This window comes from Panthera pardus, unplaced genomic scaffold, assembly GCF_024362965.1.
Source record: "Panthera pardus isolate Hobbes unplaced genomic scaffold, ASM2436296v1 HiC_scaffold_11, whole genome shotgun sequence".
NCBI lineage: Eukaryota > Metazoa > Chordata > Mammalia > Carnivora > Felidae > Panthera > Panthera pardus.
The window spans coordinates 42,299,871-42,315,854 of record NW_026526666.1 but is presented as its reverse complement, the minus strand read 5'-3'; the positions used below and the strand labels follow the sequence as shown (position 1 = coordinate 42,315,854).

The 15,984-nt window shown below is 40.7% G+C and overlaps 1 protein-coding gene across 3 annotated transcripts in view; it reads left to right on the top strand.

Annotated features, from left to right (window-relative positions):
- The first annotated feature begins 9,298 nt into the window (after positions 1-9,298).
- Positions 9,299-15,984, top strand: part of AK5 (adenylate kinase 5) — a 261,105-nt gene continuing 254,419 nt past the window's right edge. For all 3 annotated transcript variants that reach the window (XM_019413870.2, XM_019413869.2, XM_019413868.2), the window contains exons 1-2: positions 9,299-9,770; positions 14,070-14,256. In XM_019413870.2, the coding sequence (XP_019269415.1) occupies positions 9,711-9,770; positions 14,070-14,256 (247 nt within the window). In that variant the 5' untranslated portion in view covers positions 9,299-9,710. The remainder of the gene's footprint in view (positions 9,771-14,069; positions 14,257-15,984) is intronic.

Below are 15,984 nucleotides of genomic sequence, written 5' to 3'. Positions count from 1 at the left end.
TCAATAATGTTAAAAAAAAAAAAAGAACAATAAAAACTCAAATACGTTATCTGCATCCTGTGAAAACAAAAAAAAAATTAATTGATGTCATATGTTTCTTTTTCTTTAAGGCTTATATGAGACTTAAGAAAGCGTTTACTTCAAAGCATATGCCAGAATATTTATTTAAATCAAAATGAAAACGCTTTGCTATAATTTTAGCTAAATTTTGTATATTTCTCTATGTATGGCTTATTGCTTATTTCTCTATGTATTTTAGCTAAATTTTGCTTATTTCTGTTCCTTCCCCACATGTGAGCGGTGGGGGGAGGGGGGAGCAGAGAAAGAAGAAAGAGGGACAGAGAGATTATCCCAAGCAGGCCCAAAATGAAGAGTCAGATGCTCAACCAACTGAGCCACCCAGGTGCACCTTCAGCTATAGCTTTTAAATTTAGAAAATTTAGAAATTAAAATAAGTCAGACTGAGAAAGGCAAATACCATATGATTCCACTCATGAGTGGAATCAAAAAAAAAAAAAATAATAAAATAAACAAACAGAAAGCAAAATCAGACCTATAAATACAGAGAGCAAACTGATGGTTGCCAGGGGGAAGGGGGTAGGGGGATAGGCAAAATGGGCGAAGGGGAGTGGGAGATACCAGCTTTCAGTTATGGGATACATAAATCATGGGAATAAAAGGCACCGTGTAAGGAATACAGTCAATGATACTTGTAATAGTGGTGTATAACAGGACTGATGATAGCTACACTTGTGGTGAAAACAACATAATGTGAAAATTGGTCAAATCACTAAGTTCTACACCTGAAACGAATGTAACATTGTGTATCAACTATATTAAAAAAAATTCAGAGGCTCCTTGGAGTTCAAGGTGTTTCCTTATTTATATTTATCGTAGCCAAGTTTGGGTGACTGACAAAGATGAGATATGATGGAATTACAGATTTCCCATTGGTAGGTAAAATATTTATGCAGATGAATGAACAATGAAATTCTAAAACATTAAGTTCCAAGTGTGTCCCTGAAATAAGTGCAAATTCCTCTCTTCTACTTGCACAAGAGGCTAACTTTGTGCAACATGTAGGTTAACCTAAGGTGAAGGCTAATTTCAGAGCTAAGATGGCTGCCATAGGGCAAAGGTAGTGGATGAAAACAGAAATGCAGTCAGTAAGTAGTAGGCAGAACTCACCATAAGTCAGACCTCCTTCAGAGCAAGTCTGAATTCCTTTCTCTGTATGTGCTTTTGTAAGTTAGTAAACTACTTACGGCCAATTGCTTACTAGTCTCTTACTATCCTCAGGCCAAAAATCATGCAGTCGTCCTTGCTTTCTTTCTCTCACACACCACAACCAGTCTGTCAAGAAATCCTGCTTGTTCTATCTTCAAAATAGATCTAGAATCCAACCAGTTTTCATCACCTCTACTGAGTTCAGCTCTCATCTGAATCACATAGCCTCCCACTGTACACCCTGTTCCTACATTTCCTTAAGCAGCAGATACATGTTTCTTTTAAAAGGTAAATCAGATCACATTAATCTTCACTCAAAACTTTTCACTAATTTCCAATTTCATTCAGAGTAAACGTCCAAGAACTTACCATAGTTTTCAAGGTCCCATATAATTCCTCTCTGCCCTTCTCCCCCTCCACCCTGTTCCAGCCACACCAGCCTTCTTTCTGTTGCCAAACATGTCAGGCATCCTTCCTCCCCAGGACATTTGAACTGGCTGCTCCCCCAGAAATTGGCAGGGTTAATTCCCTCACCTTCTCAAATCTTTGCTGGAATGTCATCTTCTCCATGACACCTCTGTTACTATCAATTTAAACTGTGACCAGTCTCAGGGTGCTGGGATGGCTCAGTTGGTTGAGCGTCCAACCCTTGGTTTCGGCTCAGGTCATTATCTCACAGTTCGTGGGGTTGAGCCCCACATCAGGCTCTGTGATGACAGTGCAGAGCCTGCTTGGGATTCTCTCTCTCTCTCTCTCTCTCTCTCAAAATAAATAAATAAAACTAAAAATAAAATTAATAAAATTGTAACCAGCCTCTGGCTCTCCTTATTCTCCTTTACTTTTTCTTTTTCCATGGCATTTCTCACCCTCTATTTTATTTAGGACATGTATTGATTATTGTTCCTCCCTCCTAGATGTCTGTTAGATGCATTTGTTTTATTCACTTATGTGCCTGGCAGCATAGCAGTGTCAGCGGTACTGGCATATAGTAAGTATGCAGGAATACTTAACTGAATGAATTATCATAAAACAATATTTTCATTGCAATAGGTGGAGCCTAACTGTATATTTATAAATCATTATATTTCTAGACATTACAAAGACAGTGCTTGAACTGGATTTACTCTGCACCTAAATATTCCCACATGGTAAATGGGGAATCCCTATAAATGGCATTAACTTTCAAGTCACTATGATGTAACTTTAAAAGGCTTCAACACCAAATTATGGAAAGAGCCTAAATGTCCATCAACTGATGAATGGATAAAGAAATTGTGGTTTATATACACAATGGACTACTACGTGGCAATGAGAAAGAATGAAATATGGCCTTTTGTAGCAACGTGGATGGAACTGGAGAGTGTGATGCTAAGTGAAATAAGCCATACAGAGAAAGACAGATACCATATGGTTTCACTCTTATGTGGATCCTGAGAAACGTAACAGAAACCCATGGGGGAGGGGAAGGAAAAAAAAAAAAAAAGAGGTTAGAGTGGGAGAGAGCCAAAGCATAAGAGACTGTTAAAAACTGAGAACAAACTGAGGGTTGATGGGGGGTGGGAGGGAGGGCAGGGTGGGTGATGGGTATTGAGGAGGGCACCTTTTGGGATGAGCACTGGGTGTTGTATGGAAACCAATTTGACAGTAAATTTCATATATTAAAAAATAAAAAATAAAAAATAAAAAATAAAAAAAATAAAAAATAAAATAAAAGGCTTCAACATGTTTCTTTAATGTGTGTGTGTGTATATATATATACACATATATCTAATATATATTATATATAATAACATAATATATTATATATTATTATGTTATTATATATAATATATTATTATATATTATATATAAATTTAATATATTAGAATATATATATGTGTCTGTGTGTGTGTGTGTGTGTGTGTGTGTGTGTGTGTGTATTAGTTTACTTTTTCCTGTGAGGGTATCTTTCTAAATTTCTTTGGCTGAGTCTTAAATATTCTATAGATAGAGATATAGATGGTTCATTCCTACATTCATATATATCTATTTTAGACCAGGCATTGTCCAAAGCACTGCAAAAATAAAGATTTCTAGGACATGGTCCTTGCTTATGAGGAACCCAGAACTTCACAGTGAGAGAGACTAGGCTGCAAACAATTATCACTTACAAACGACATAGTGTTTATAGCAGTAACTGGACTCTAAATGCAATATAAAAAGCACAAGCAAAGGGCCATGGATTGCAAATTTACTTTTGATCTGCTTATTATGTGACAAAATAGCATAAAACATTCTAGAAAGGAATGGAACATAAGAATGAGATGATCTTGGATCTGAATCCCATACCTTGCAATCTTGTACTTTTTAATTTGTCTCTTTTTAAAAATACAATAGGGGTACCTGGGTGGCTCAGTTGGTTGAGTGTCTGACTCTCGATTTCAGCTCAGGTCATGATCCCAGGGTCATGGTATTGAGCCCCACATCGGGCTCCATGCTGAGCGTGGAATCTGCTCAAGAGTCTGTCTCTCTCTTTCTCTGCCTGCTTGTGTGCGCTGTCTCTCTCTCTCTCTCTCTCTCTCAAATAAAATAAAAAGTATAATACAAGTATGGAAAAGTGCATGTCCTATTTGTACAGGTGAATGAGTTTTCACAAGATGAGCATACCTATATAACCTGCACCCAAATCAAGGAGCAGAACATGAGCAGTACCCCCTAACCTTCCTTGCTTTCTCTGTCACTTTACTCCTCCATAGCGAACCACAGTCCTGATTTCTAACACCTAGATTAGTTTTGTCTGTTTTTCCTTATATGAATGAAATCATATACTTGTGTCTGGTGCTTACTCAATATTATGTTTGAGAGACCTGTCCATATTTCTACATGTTGCTGTAAACTGTTGATTCTCATTGCTCATTGTACTCCATATTGTGACTATAACATAATTTATGTTCTACTGTTGGTGAAACTGAGTTGTTCCCAGTTTGGGGCTATTTAGAATAAAGCTTCTATGAAGATTCTAATATGTAACTTTTGGTGAATGCAAAAATACGTATGTTCTGCTCCAGTAGTTATTTTCAAATAATTTTCCAAAGTAGTCATGCAAGTTTACATTTCCCCAGTAGTGTATGTGAGTTCCCATTTCCCCACAGCTTCATGAACATTGGTATTTAATGTCTTTTTTATTTTTATTTATTTATGTATTTATGTATTTATTTATTTATATTTTGAGAGAGAAATAGAAAGCAAGTGGGGGAGGGGCAGAGAGAGAGTGAGAGAGTGTCCCAAGCAGGCTCCACACTGTCAGTGCAGAGACCAGTGCAGGGCTTGAACTCACAGGTCATGAGATCATGACCTGAGCTGAAGTCAAGAGTCTGATGCTTAACTGACTGAGCCACCCAGGCACCCCTTTACTGTCTTTTTCAAATTTAACCATTCTTGTGAATATACAGTGATAGCACATTATGCTTAATTTGAATATTCTTGGTAACTAATGAAATTATTACTTTTCATATATTTAATGGCCATTTGAATTTGGATTTGGAGACAGCCTTGTTTATGAAATGTCTACTCAATCTTTTGCCCATTTTTCTATTAGATTTTCTTTTTCCTATTGATTAGTAAAAGTTCTTTATATGTTTGAGTCTGTTATTGGATATATGTATTGTAAATATATCTTCCTACTCAATACAATGCCTTTTGTTTTCTTAATGGTGTTTTTGAGGAACAGAAGGTCTTACTTTTAATGTAGTATGATTTATAATTCATTCTTTTAATAACATAAATTATTAACATAATTAACATAAGTTGCCTGTATCAAAACTCCTCAATGAACACTTATAAAGCCATTTTAATTTTTTTTTAATGTTTATTTTTGAGAGACAGAGAGAAACAGAGTGTGAGCAGGGGAAGGGCAGAGAGAGAGAGGGAGTTACAAAATCCAAAGCAGCCTCCAGGCTCTGAGCTGTCAGCACAGAGCCCAACACAGCTCAAACCAATGAACCGTGAGATCATGACCTTAACAGAAGTCAGACACTTAACCGACTGAGCCACCAGGAGCCCCACTTATAAAGCCATTTTAAAAGATAGCTATGGGGGTGCCTGGGTGGTTCAGTCGGTTGATCATCTGACTCTTGATTTTGGCTCATGTCATGATCTCACAGTTCATGAAATCGAGCCCCATATCAGATTCTGAATCTTCAGTGCTGAGTCTGTTTGGGGGTCTCTCTCTCCCCCCTGCCCCACCCCTTACCTGCACGCGCTATCTCTCTCTCTCAAAAATAAACACATAAACAGTAAAAAAATGATAGCTATATAGAGCCTAGAAATGTGTGTAATTACAGTTATGACAATGTTTCTGAAAAGCTATGTATCTGGAAAAAGTGGAAGAGAAAACAGCTTAAAAACATGTTTTTGAGGATGTGAAGAAATTTTGAAAGAAAGCCTATTTTTAAAACTTTCTAAGTGCTTTTTACCATACACATATTTCTATGAGTCATGTGCCTTTGTGTCCCCACCATAACAATCTTGCTCCTCATATCTACTTATATCATGTTGTTAAAACAAATTATTACATTTTTCTGGACTTAATTATCACAAGTCCATCTCTCCCTACTAAGCAGTGAACCCCTTGAGTCTTGTTCTTTGTATCCCCAGCTCCATTCACAGGTCTGGAACATAAAAGGTTATTTCATAATTGTTTGCTGAATGAATGCATTACTTGATGAATAGATACATAAATAGGGTTTTCCAAATCTTAACTGTTCTTTATATATATACATATATATATATATATATATATATATATATATATATATATATATATTTTATACTTGGAAATTTTCCTAATGCTTTCAGACATTTTGGAAGTGTTTTTATTTTTTTTTAAATTTTTTTTAATGTTTATTTCTGAGAGAGAGACAGAGACAGAGCACGAGTGGGGAAGGGACAGAGAGAGTGGGAGACAGAGAATCAGAAGCAGGCTCCAGGCTCTGAGCTGTCAGCACATAGCCCAAAGTGGGGCTCAAACCCACGAACCGTGAGATCATGACCTGAGCCGAAGTCGGTCGCTCAACCTACTGAGCCACCCAGGCACCCCTTGGAAGTGTTTTTAATCTCTTACCTCTAACCCCCTCTAACTCGGGAGTTCCTAGCCATCTTTGAGATCCAGAATCCAAATGTCTGGCTCAGCTACCCAACGAGTCTGGGGAAAAGAAATAGAGCATAGGGAAATTCTGCTTTGGCTGAAGAATTGTGACACACTATTATTTCAGCCTGCATTTAGCCCAGATGTCACATACCAGTGTGCATATTCCACTTTTACAAAGGTAAAAAAAAAAAAAAAAAAAAAGCCTCTGAAAGACACTTTAAAAAGAATACATGTAAACCAAAAGTATACTTACTAGGACAATATACACACATATGGTATGTCTAATATATTTAGGGTTTTTTTTTCAGGGTAAACAAAATATTTACAAATGGCCCAGGATATACAAGTGGCCCAGTTGTTTATTGTCCATCTGTACTAAGTTCCTTGACAGCAGGAATCACGTCTGTCTTACTCCCTGCTGTTATCTCAAAACCGAGCACACTCTCCCACTGTGGGAGCAGAAGAGATTCTCTCTGGCAACACCAGACATACAGTAATCATCTTGATTTGTTACAGCTTGTAGGAATACCTTGCCACATAAACAAAGAGCAATGAGCCATGAACCCCACACATACTCATATTTAGAATTTCATACCAGGCAATGATGCACCAGCTTTCCCATGGCGAGTATGTATTTGTTTTCCCTTGTCCTTTCTCTTTCCCCTCTCCCAAACCACCAGCCTGGCTTTTAAGCACCATAGTTCTCTCACACAGCCTTTCTCTATGTGGCCACAACTTCCTTTGCAAGAATAATTATGAATATCTTGCTTTTCTCATACATTTGGAACACACTGAAAAGCACTGATTGTCAATGCATAAGGCTACCTGAAAACTTGCCATATTTCCAGTTACAGGGATACTTCATTTTATTACACCTTGCTTTCTTGTGCTTTGCATATATTGTTATTTTTTTAACAAATTGAATGTTTGTGGCAACTCTGTGTCGAGCAAGTCTATTGGCACCATTTTCCAATAGCATTTGCTCACTTCATGTCTCTGTGTCACATTTTGGTAATTCTTGCAATATCTCAAACTTTGTTATTATTATTATATTTGTTATGGTGATCTGTGATCATTGATTACAACTCACTGAACGCTCGGATGGTGGTTAGTATTTTTAACACTAAAGTATTTTTGATTAAGGTATGCAGATTATTTTTTAGACAACATTGTTACACATTTTAATATTCATAAACATAACTTTTATACCCACTAGGAAACCAAGACATTCATTTGACTTGTTTTTTTGCAATACTCACCTTATTGCATTGGTCTAGAACCAAACCTGCACTATCTCTGAGGTATGCTTATACTGTTTTTCAGACTCTCTAGACTATTCATTTAGTGTAACGCAGTCTTCTTTATCCACTCTCTTCGTATAAGCAAGTTGCCATCCTTGCCTGGCTACACTAAGGTGCATTCAGAATTATATACCTATTTAGGTTACATTCTTCCCTAGGAGAGAGGGTGTAAGCTGTGCTCTGCCAGATTCTTGTCTGTAAAAGGTGACCTTGAAAGGCCCTGCAGAAAGTGGCCTCTTAAATCCTAGGTGCTTCATCTCAGCTGTGCCTGCTCACAAAGTAGGCTTCATGCCATGGACTCTGGCACTTTTCAAGCATTGTTGCATAGGGAAGAGACAATGTTTAACTATGGCCATCACCTGCTCTCAGATAATGTAAGGGATGTCAGAAGCTGGGATTGTAAATGTTGTGGTATATTCTGAGGGCAGAAATCAATTTCTGTGGAACTGGAACACCTGCCTCATTTAAGGCTACCATACGACATGGTTTCACAAGTGTTCAGGAAACTTCATTTACTTTACAAGACTCAGTTAATTCTTGAGTTCCCTCCCTTGGGTAAAACAGGATTGCAGCTATAGTTAAGGCTTCAGTGGCAGTTCCTTGTGTGACAAGAAATGGAATCAAGAAAAGATCTTCAAAGATGCACATGAAATGGACATTCAGACACTGGTTTTGGGAAACAGTCGCAGTGTTCCTCCTCTCCCTGGCAGGTATCAGTGGCCATCAGAGCCACCTTTTATCTCACACACCCTCCCATAGTGTCAGGCCCTGCACACAGAGGTCATATTCTCAGGGTGGCATAAACCATCTTTCAAACAGGCAGTGAAAAGACATCTTAATGGGGGAAATGAGTCATCCTGGGAGCTAGGAGGAGGATGGGTATACCTTGATAATGGCGTGTTTAATAGCAAGGTTCTCTACTCTTACGGCTGCCTCAGCGCACCATACAGCCCCTGGGTGCTCTGATGGCCCACCGTCCACTGACTACACACCCTTCAGATTCAATTAATGATGGCTCCCAGGCCACCCACCAAGCACATTTCCAATTTAAGCGGTCTCCAGCTCTCCCCGCCCCACCACCCACTTCTCTCCTCCACCTTCCCTCTCCTCTCTGTGGAGGTTAACTAGTTGACTACTTATTAATCCTTCTGTTAATGAAGATTCCAGCCTCACTCCATGCCCTTACACTGAAATCTGTAAGGATCTGTGAGCTTGACGGGGAAAAATTAGAAAGCAGCTAGCAAAACTTTCCTGAAGGATAGAAACACCCCAAGTCTAAAAATTATCTTAAGAGGATGGATTCCACACCATGGAATCCCCTTTTCTCCTTACCTCCAGCTCCCTGTGATGAAAGATTGGTAACCTTAGGAATACATGACAAATTCTGTAGCAATTAGGTTTCTTCCCGAGAACTCCAGGGGATGCAGGAGTAACTCTGTGGTGGCGGGCGGGGGTGGGGGACAGGTTCCTAGAACCCCTAGACTCTTCCTTTGGCCACCTGGTCCCAGGTTGCTGCGTCCCCTGGCCGCGCGCTTAGGGCAGCGCCGCGCCCCGGCGGTGGTGTGACTGGGAGGGGTGTGACTGAGAGCCCCCAGCGCGCGCCCGTCCCCACCCCCGCACCCCGTGCCCGCCCGCGCAGCGTGACTGGCCGCAGCCGCAGACCCGGCTCCGGGAGGCGCAGAGCGCGGCGCGCTGAGCCGGAGAGGCGAGCGGGCTGCTGCCTTGCGTCCGCCGCGCTGTCCGCCCTCCTCCGCTCCCTCCGCCCTCCTCTGGTGGCCGCGCTGCCTGGGAGCCGGGAAAGCCGCTGCTCCAAGCCCGCAGCTCCGGCGCGGGGACCAGCAGCGAGGCGGGGGCGGCGAGAGCGCGGAGACCACAGGCCCCGGGGACAGGAGGAGGGGGGCTCTGGCCTGGGCAGGCAGAGCTGAGCGTGGGAGTGTTTGCGGGTGAGATCCAGGGCTGCACCCGTGTTCTGCGCGGAGCCCGTCAACCCCAGCCCAGGTCGCCGCAGCCCGGGAACCTCCCCACCCGCGCCCCAAGGCACGCGCGGCACAGCCATGAACACCAACGATGCCAAGGAGTATCTGGCCCGCAGGGAAATCCCTCAGCTTTTCGAGGTAGGGGGCTAAGGCTGGCAGGCGGCCGGGAGGATCGGGGAAAGGCATCTCTGGGGCTCCGGGGTTGGGGGGAGGAAGCCGCGCCCCGTCCCACCTTGCTGGCTCGGGGCACAGAAGTGAAGGGGGGTGCAGAAGCTCGCTCTCCCGCTTGCCCGGCGTCGTCGCCGTTCCAGCGGGTTGCCGGGATCCTTGTCCGCTGGCTGGGCTCAGAAGCCCGCATCTCACTTGATCAAGTTTCAGTCTTCCAGCGGAGCTCTGGAAGCAGGTTGCCCTCGGCGTACCCCTCGGATGTGGAGGGTGGGCTGCTGACAGCCGTCGGCCCCGCTCTCTGGGGGTTAGGCCAGGCCAAGGCGGGTGCGCTGGCGCTCGGGAGCGAGCAAGGACTCCAAACGTAGGGGTCGAGAGCCCTAGCCCCTCCGCACGCCGCGAGGTCAGGACCCCGCGGTGAAGGGGAAGTGTGGACGGAAGCAGCTCGGAGGAAAGAGATGAAGATGCAAAACGCAAATCCAAACCCGTCGAGTGCAGCACTACCTCCCGGGTGGCAGGCACCCAGCGCTGCTATGCGCTTTCGGTGAATGAACTCCTGAGCACGTTTTCCGTTGCCTTGGAAGAGATCATTCTTTTTGCTCGCCTCTCCGGCTGTAGCTTTCGCCTGCCTTCTCCAGCCCACCTAGAGAAACCAAGTCGGAGAGGGAGCGGCAAGGCGGGCGTGACTCCTGTTGCTCTGTCTTCGGACCGCATCACAACATCATCTCCACCAAGGACCCCGGGGGATAAGGACCACTTTGGGAATGTGGGAGAGGAGGCTTGAGGGATGAAGTAAAGGAACCTTGGTTAGTTCTAAACCTCAGCGTACATCGCGGAGTCTTTTGCTTCCTTTTCTTCTCTCCATATTTGCATTTTGAAATCTTCCTGAATTCTGTGTGCTTTTTCTTTGGTTAAAAAAAAAAAAAAAAAAAAAAAATGGAAGGGAGCCAAGCTTCATAGATGGAGCCCTGAAAGGAGAAATTCCATACTACCAACCCGCCCCCCCCCCCCCCCATTTCTGAAAGATAATAGACTGTAGACTGATCCAATAAACCAAAGGTCATGAGTTCTTTCTCCTGTTGGGGGGTGGGGGGGGGGGGAAATCTGTTCTGCTAAAAGGAGTTTTAAAACACCATTTGGAAAAAGAATTTTATGCCCGTTTTTCCCAAATTTTCATTAAAATGGGCCACCATAATTGCAGATCTTCATTTTATCTCACCTCTGTAAGCCACCAGTTTCAGGTTGGGCTGAGGCCAAGGTTTCCAGGTAAACCACACACTGAGCACAAGCCTCGTGTTTGATACCCAAACCTAGCAAGTGTGTTACTCAGCCTTGAAAAGAATCAGAAGGTGTTGCGAAAGGACAGGTCCTAGGAGGTAGGTAGGATTCTTAAAGAGTTTTTTCTTTTCTTTTCTTTTCTTTTTTAATTTTCAAAGAGTAAACACAGAGATGAAGAGCTGAAGGTTTTTGTTATAAATACTACTACTGAGATCAATTTCATTTCTGTGCTTCTAAAAGAATAGTTAGAAACATCTGCAGGACTGTCTCCTTATGGCAAAGTGCTGCTTAATAGTATGTCTATTTTCTTTATAAATACAGGTACTGTTTTTCTCTTTGGTAACCACAGAGATTTTTGATAGTTTGTTCATGAAAATCTACACTGTGTGATGCAAACACAATGGCAGGGGTTTTTGTTCAGGTATTATGCTTTTTGTTTTGTTTTTCTGCATGTGGATGGGATTTTTTAAAATAGTGCCCACCCAGAGAAGGAAGTCCATTCCTTTAGGTGAAATGCAGTAACACAATGTACTTAAGTGCAATCTTGGACAATTGGAAGACGGAAGATTACTGTGGTGACCTACAGAGGCTCCAGAGGCTCCATCCTTCCAGTAAGAATCTATGCTTTACCAGCACAAGATGGAAGTAAAACCTGGCAGCTCTCCATGTGATAAGTGTAGACAGCAAAACCAAATGCTTTGGTTCCAAACTGGATTTTCTCCATCAAATCACAATATTGGTATGCAAAGTTTCTAAGTATACAGAGTTTATCAATTAGGTATCTATCAAACCAAAAATACTGCTTCAGCTGTAGATTTTAGATTAAGTAATTGCTATTGAATCAATATACTGTGAAACAACTACATGTATCTAACTGAGTCAGATTTGTTTAGGGAGGCTGGAAATATATATTTTACAGTAAAAAAAAAAATCATTGAGTATGTTCACTCTTTTTAGGCTGTAATAGGGATTTTAAAAAGAGAGACCTTGAGTGATTCCTATTGTAGTTGGATTATGTATGGCGTACAGATAATCTAGCATTTTCTTTTTATCCCATATCATATTTTTGCAAGATATATAGAGAGGAATATGTGAGTTTTGGAATCAAAAGCATTGATTTGGGAGACACCTGGGTGGCTCAGTGGGCTAAGCATCTGACTCTTGATGTCAGCTCAGGTCATGATCTCATGGTTCGTGAGATCCAGCCCCACGTTGGGCTCTGTGCACACAATGTGGAGCCTGCTTGGGATTCTCTCTCTCTCTCTCTCTCTCTCTCTCTTTCTCTCTCTTTCTCTCTCTCTCTCTCTCCCTCTCTCTGCCTCTCCCCGACTCTCTCTCTCAAAAAAAAATAAAGAAACTTAAAAAATATATTGAGTTGGAATCCTGGGCCTACAGGTCTCTAGCTGAATAACCTTGATCAACTCACTAATATCTCTATGTCATGGTTTCCTAATCTATAAAATGGGGATAATAATACCACACAAGGTTGAGAGTGCATTGGGGAAACTAAGGCATACAAAGACAGAGTAAGCACTGCCACAGTTAACTATATTAACATAGCAATGTCAGGAGTGAAACACAATGTGTGTGTTTGTGTGTCTGTGTGTCTGTGTGTCTGTGTGTATATAACACAGATCATGACACACAAACTGAATGTGAATGCCCAGATTAGATTTTCCTCTCCTTCTGCTGTGGAGCTCCTCAGAACATTCTAACTCACACTATTTGGGATTTGAGAGAACAAATATACCTGGGAAGAACTGCCTACCACTTGGAGAAAATTGCACAAGAATAACCTGAAAATAAAATACTGTATTTAGCAAAGATGTCAGCCTTTCAAAGGATGTGTGTGTTGTGCATTAATAATGTATATTGGTGATAATAATCCTCTATGTTTTTTTTCCATGAAATACTGTAAAGGAAAATATTTTACACATCAGTCAAGTTCCCAGGAGTCAGCATTTCCAAATTTGTAGCATTTTTAGAAATGAGTACATGTGACATATTGGACACCAGGTTTTTCCTCTGTAATGTCAATGGATATGGTGGTGACTTATTATAGATCAAATAATAAAGCTTGAGGCTATGGTTTGAATACATTTTTTTTCCCTAGTTACAAAACAGTCCAATATGTACCTACCATGTGCCAGAGACAGTGTCAGGGGCTAGAGATTTGAAAAATAAAAGAGACCTACGCTGTGTTGTTGAAGAGTTTACAGTTTGGAATATGAGACCAACACATCAACTGATGGTCTTAGTATAAATGACAGGCAAGATGTTTTTTTCTGGGTAATATGGAATGCAAAGGAAGAGGTCCACAACCCAAACTGGGAGCTTAGGGGAGACTTCCTGGTAACAATAATATTAACTAAAATCACCAATATTTATTGGGTATTCACTATGTGTCAGGCCCTTAATACGTACTTTACAAATATTAATTTTTTTAATCCTTAAAAAACGCTCTGAGGTAGGTATTAGTACTCCTATTTTACAAATGAAGAAACTGAGGCTTGGAGCCTTTAAGAATGGGTAGGAATGGAGCACCAGGGTGGCTTAGTTGGGTAAGCATCCAACTCTTGATCTCAGCTCGGGTCTTTGATCTCAGCTCAGGTCCTGATCTCAGGGTTTTAAGTTCAAGCCCTGTGTTGAGCTCCATGCTGGGCATGAATCCTACTTTAAAAAAAAGTTGGGTAGAAATAAGATGAATAATGACTAGAGCATTTTTACACACTGCACTTTATCTGACTTTGATAGGGTGCCTCCATTTTAAACTGTGTAGTTGCCTGAATTGTTTAAAAGGCAGAAAATGCTGAGCTAAAAGTTAATTGGTCAAGAATTTAGGGGTTATCTTAATTACTCAATCAAATCATGTTCATTAAAAGAAAATGCAAAGAACAAAAACAACCCAGAATTTAACAATGAGACATATACTATTTTAACAAAGGTAGTTTGAAAGCATATTTTATGTGGGCATATTTTGTTGTTGTATTTCAGAGCCTTTTGAATGGACTGATGTGTTCTAAGCCTGAAGACCCAGTAGAGTACTTGGAAAGTTGTTTAAAGAAAGTCAAGGAATTAGGCGGCTGCGACAAGGTGAAGTGGGATACATTTGTCAGCCAGGAGAAGAAGACCTTACCTCCGCTCAATGGAGGACAATCACGGAGATCCTTTCTAAGAAATGGTAATGTATATGTAGAATAATAGTTTACAGTTACAGCAGTTCTCTTTAAAACATACCATATAGACTGTAGGCACTTATTTAATTTATTAGGTTTCTAAAAACCTGGAAAGATACTTGGCCCTGGAACATGATTACTCTCTCTCTGCTGCTAATTCTAATCGCCTCTGTGATAAGATGAACAAAATCACATACCACTGTCCAGCACTTCCCTAAAGGCTTAATGAAATTGTATACTTCTGCCTTCAATATTTTGCAAAATGAATTACATTAGGGAACTGAATTTTTCTTAACATTGCAAATAAGATTTTCCCAAATAAATGGATAGACAAAACTGTTATTCTGTAACAATTCAACATTTTTTTATTAGCTGGGAAGAGCTTGGAATAATGTGTTTCCTAACTCAGAGTTCATATTAATGCATCCGCATAAATGCATGTTAAGTTTATACTAGTTAATCCAACAAGTATTTTTTATGCAGCTATTGAATTCAATACATTAGGTTAGGCATTTAGCTGCTATAAAAGAAGTAGAAGACATGAACTTGTCTAGCAATTTTAGGAAGAGTTTGGAACTAAGAATTAGAGTTCACTAGAGGAGGTTCATAGTATATTCTGATAGCTTTCTGAAATACATGCTTATCAAAATTAGTGGTTCAACATCAGCCAACCAGCCTTTAGACTCTGGATGAAATCAAGAAGTATAATAGTATGTGTAAAGTGGAATTTAGTTTCTAATCAAGGGAAACTAAATTCATTCTTTCCCAGTGGCCAAGATCATTATATTTTCAAAATTTGCACCATTTTCAAAAATTGTGCAGTGAAAAGTTTTAGCCAGACAGACAGAATTTGAAGTATTTGTAATACAAGTATTATAGTGTTTGTAGTAAATACAAAAGGGAGATAAGCCTTAGTTTGTTTTATTTACATGAGTCACTTAGATTTTATTTGCATGCAGTGTGGGGAAAAGACATAGTGTGTTAATTTTTAAGAAGCACACTCAGAGAGGTGCCTGGGGGCCTCAGTCAGTTAAATGTCTGACTCGGTCATGATCTCGTAGTTCGTGGGTTTGAGCCCTACGTAGGGCTCTGTGCTGACAGCTCAGAGCCCGGAGGCTGCTTGGGATTCTGTCTCCCCCGCTCTCTCTGCCCCTCCCCCACTCATGCTGTGTCTCTATCTCTCTCTCAAAAAATGAATAAACATTTTAAAAAAATTTTAAAAAAAGAAACACATACAGAAAGGGTAGGCAGAAACATTTTTTCAGAGACATCTTCATGCAGGAATCATCACTTGGTCATGTAGGCCTGAGTGTTAAGTGCCAGTTACCACTGGGGCACACCACTTAGTAAATTTCTGCTTCAGTGAACAAAATGATGTTTTCATGGGCTTGAAGTGTTCATATACTTTCCCAAGACAGCTAACTTACTTCCCAGGGTGTTGTCGTACTGGTGGAATCTGGCTCAATCTTAAATACATGACCCATGCCCTTGTTAAATCAAATGAGATAAGTTTAGGGAGCCGCTTTAAGGTTTAGCCTTAAAGCACTAACAAACCTCAGGTATTACTGGATTTAGTCTAAAATATTCTTGCCTTTTAAAATTTAAATCTAACAGCATATAACATTCCATTAATAAAAAAGTGGCTCTCAGCCTGGGTATACAAAGTGACTGTTTTGCAACAAAATGAAGCCTGAATGCTTCTATTTTATACTTACTTGACTTGATGATACATA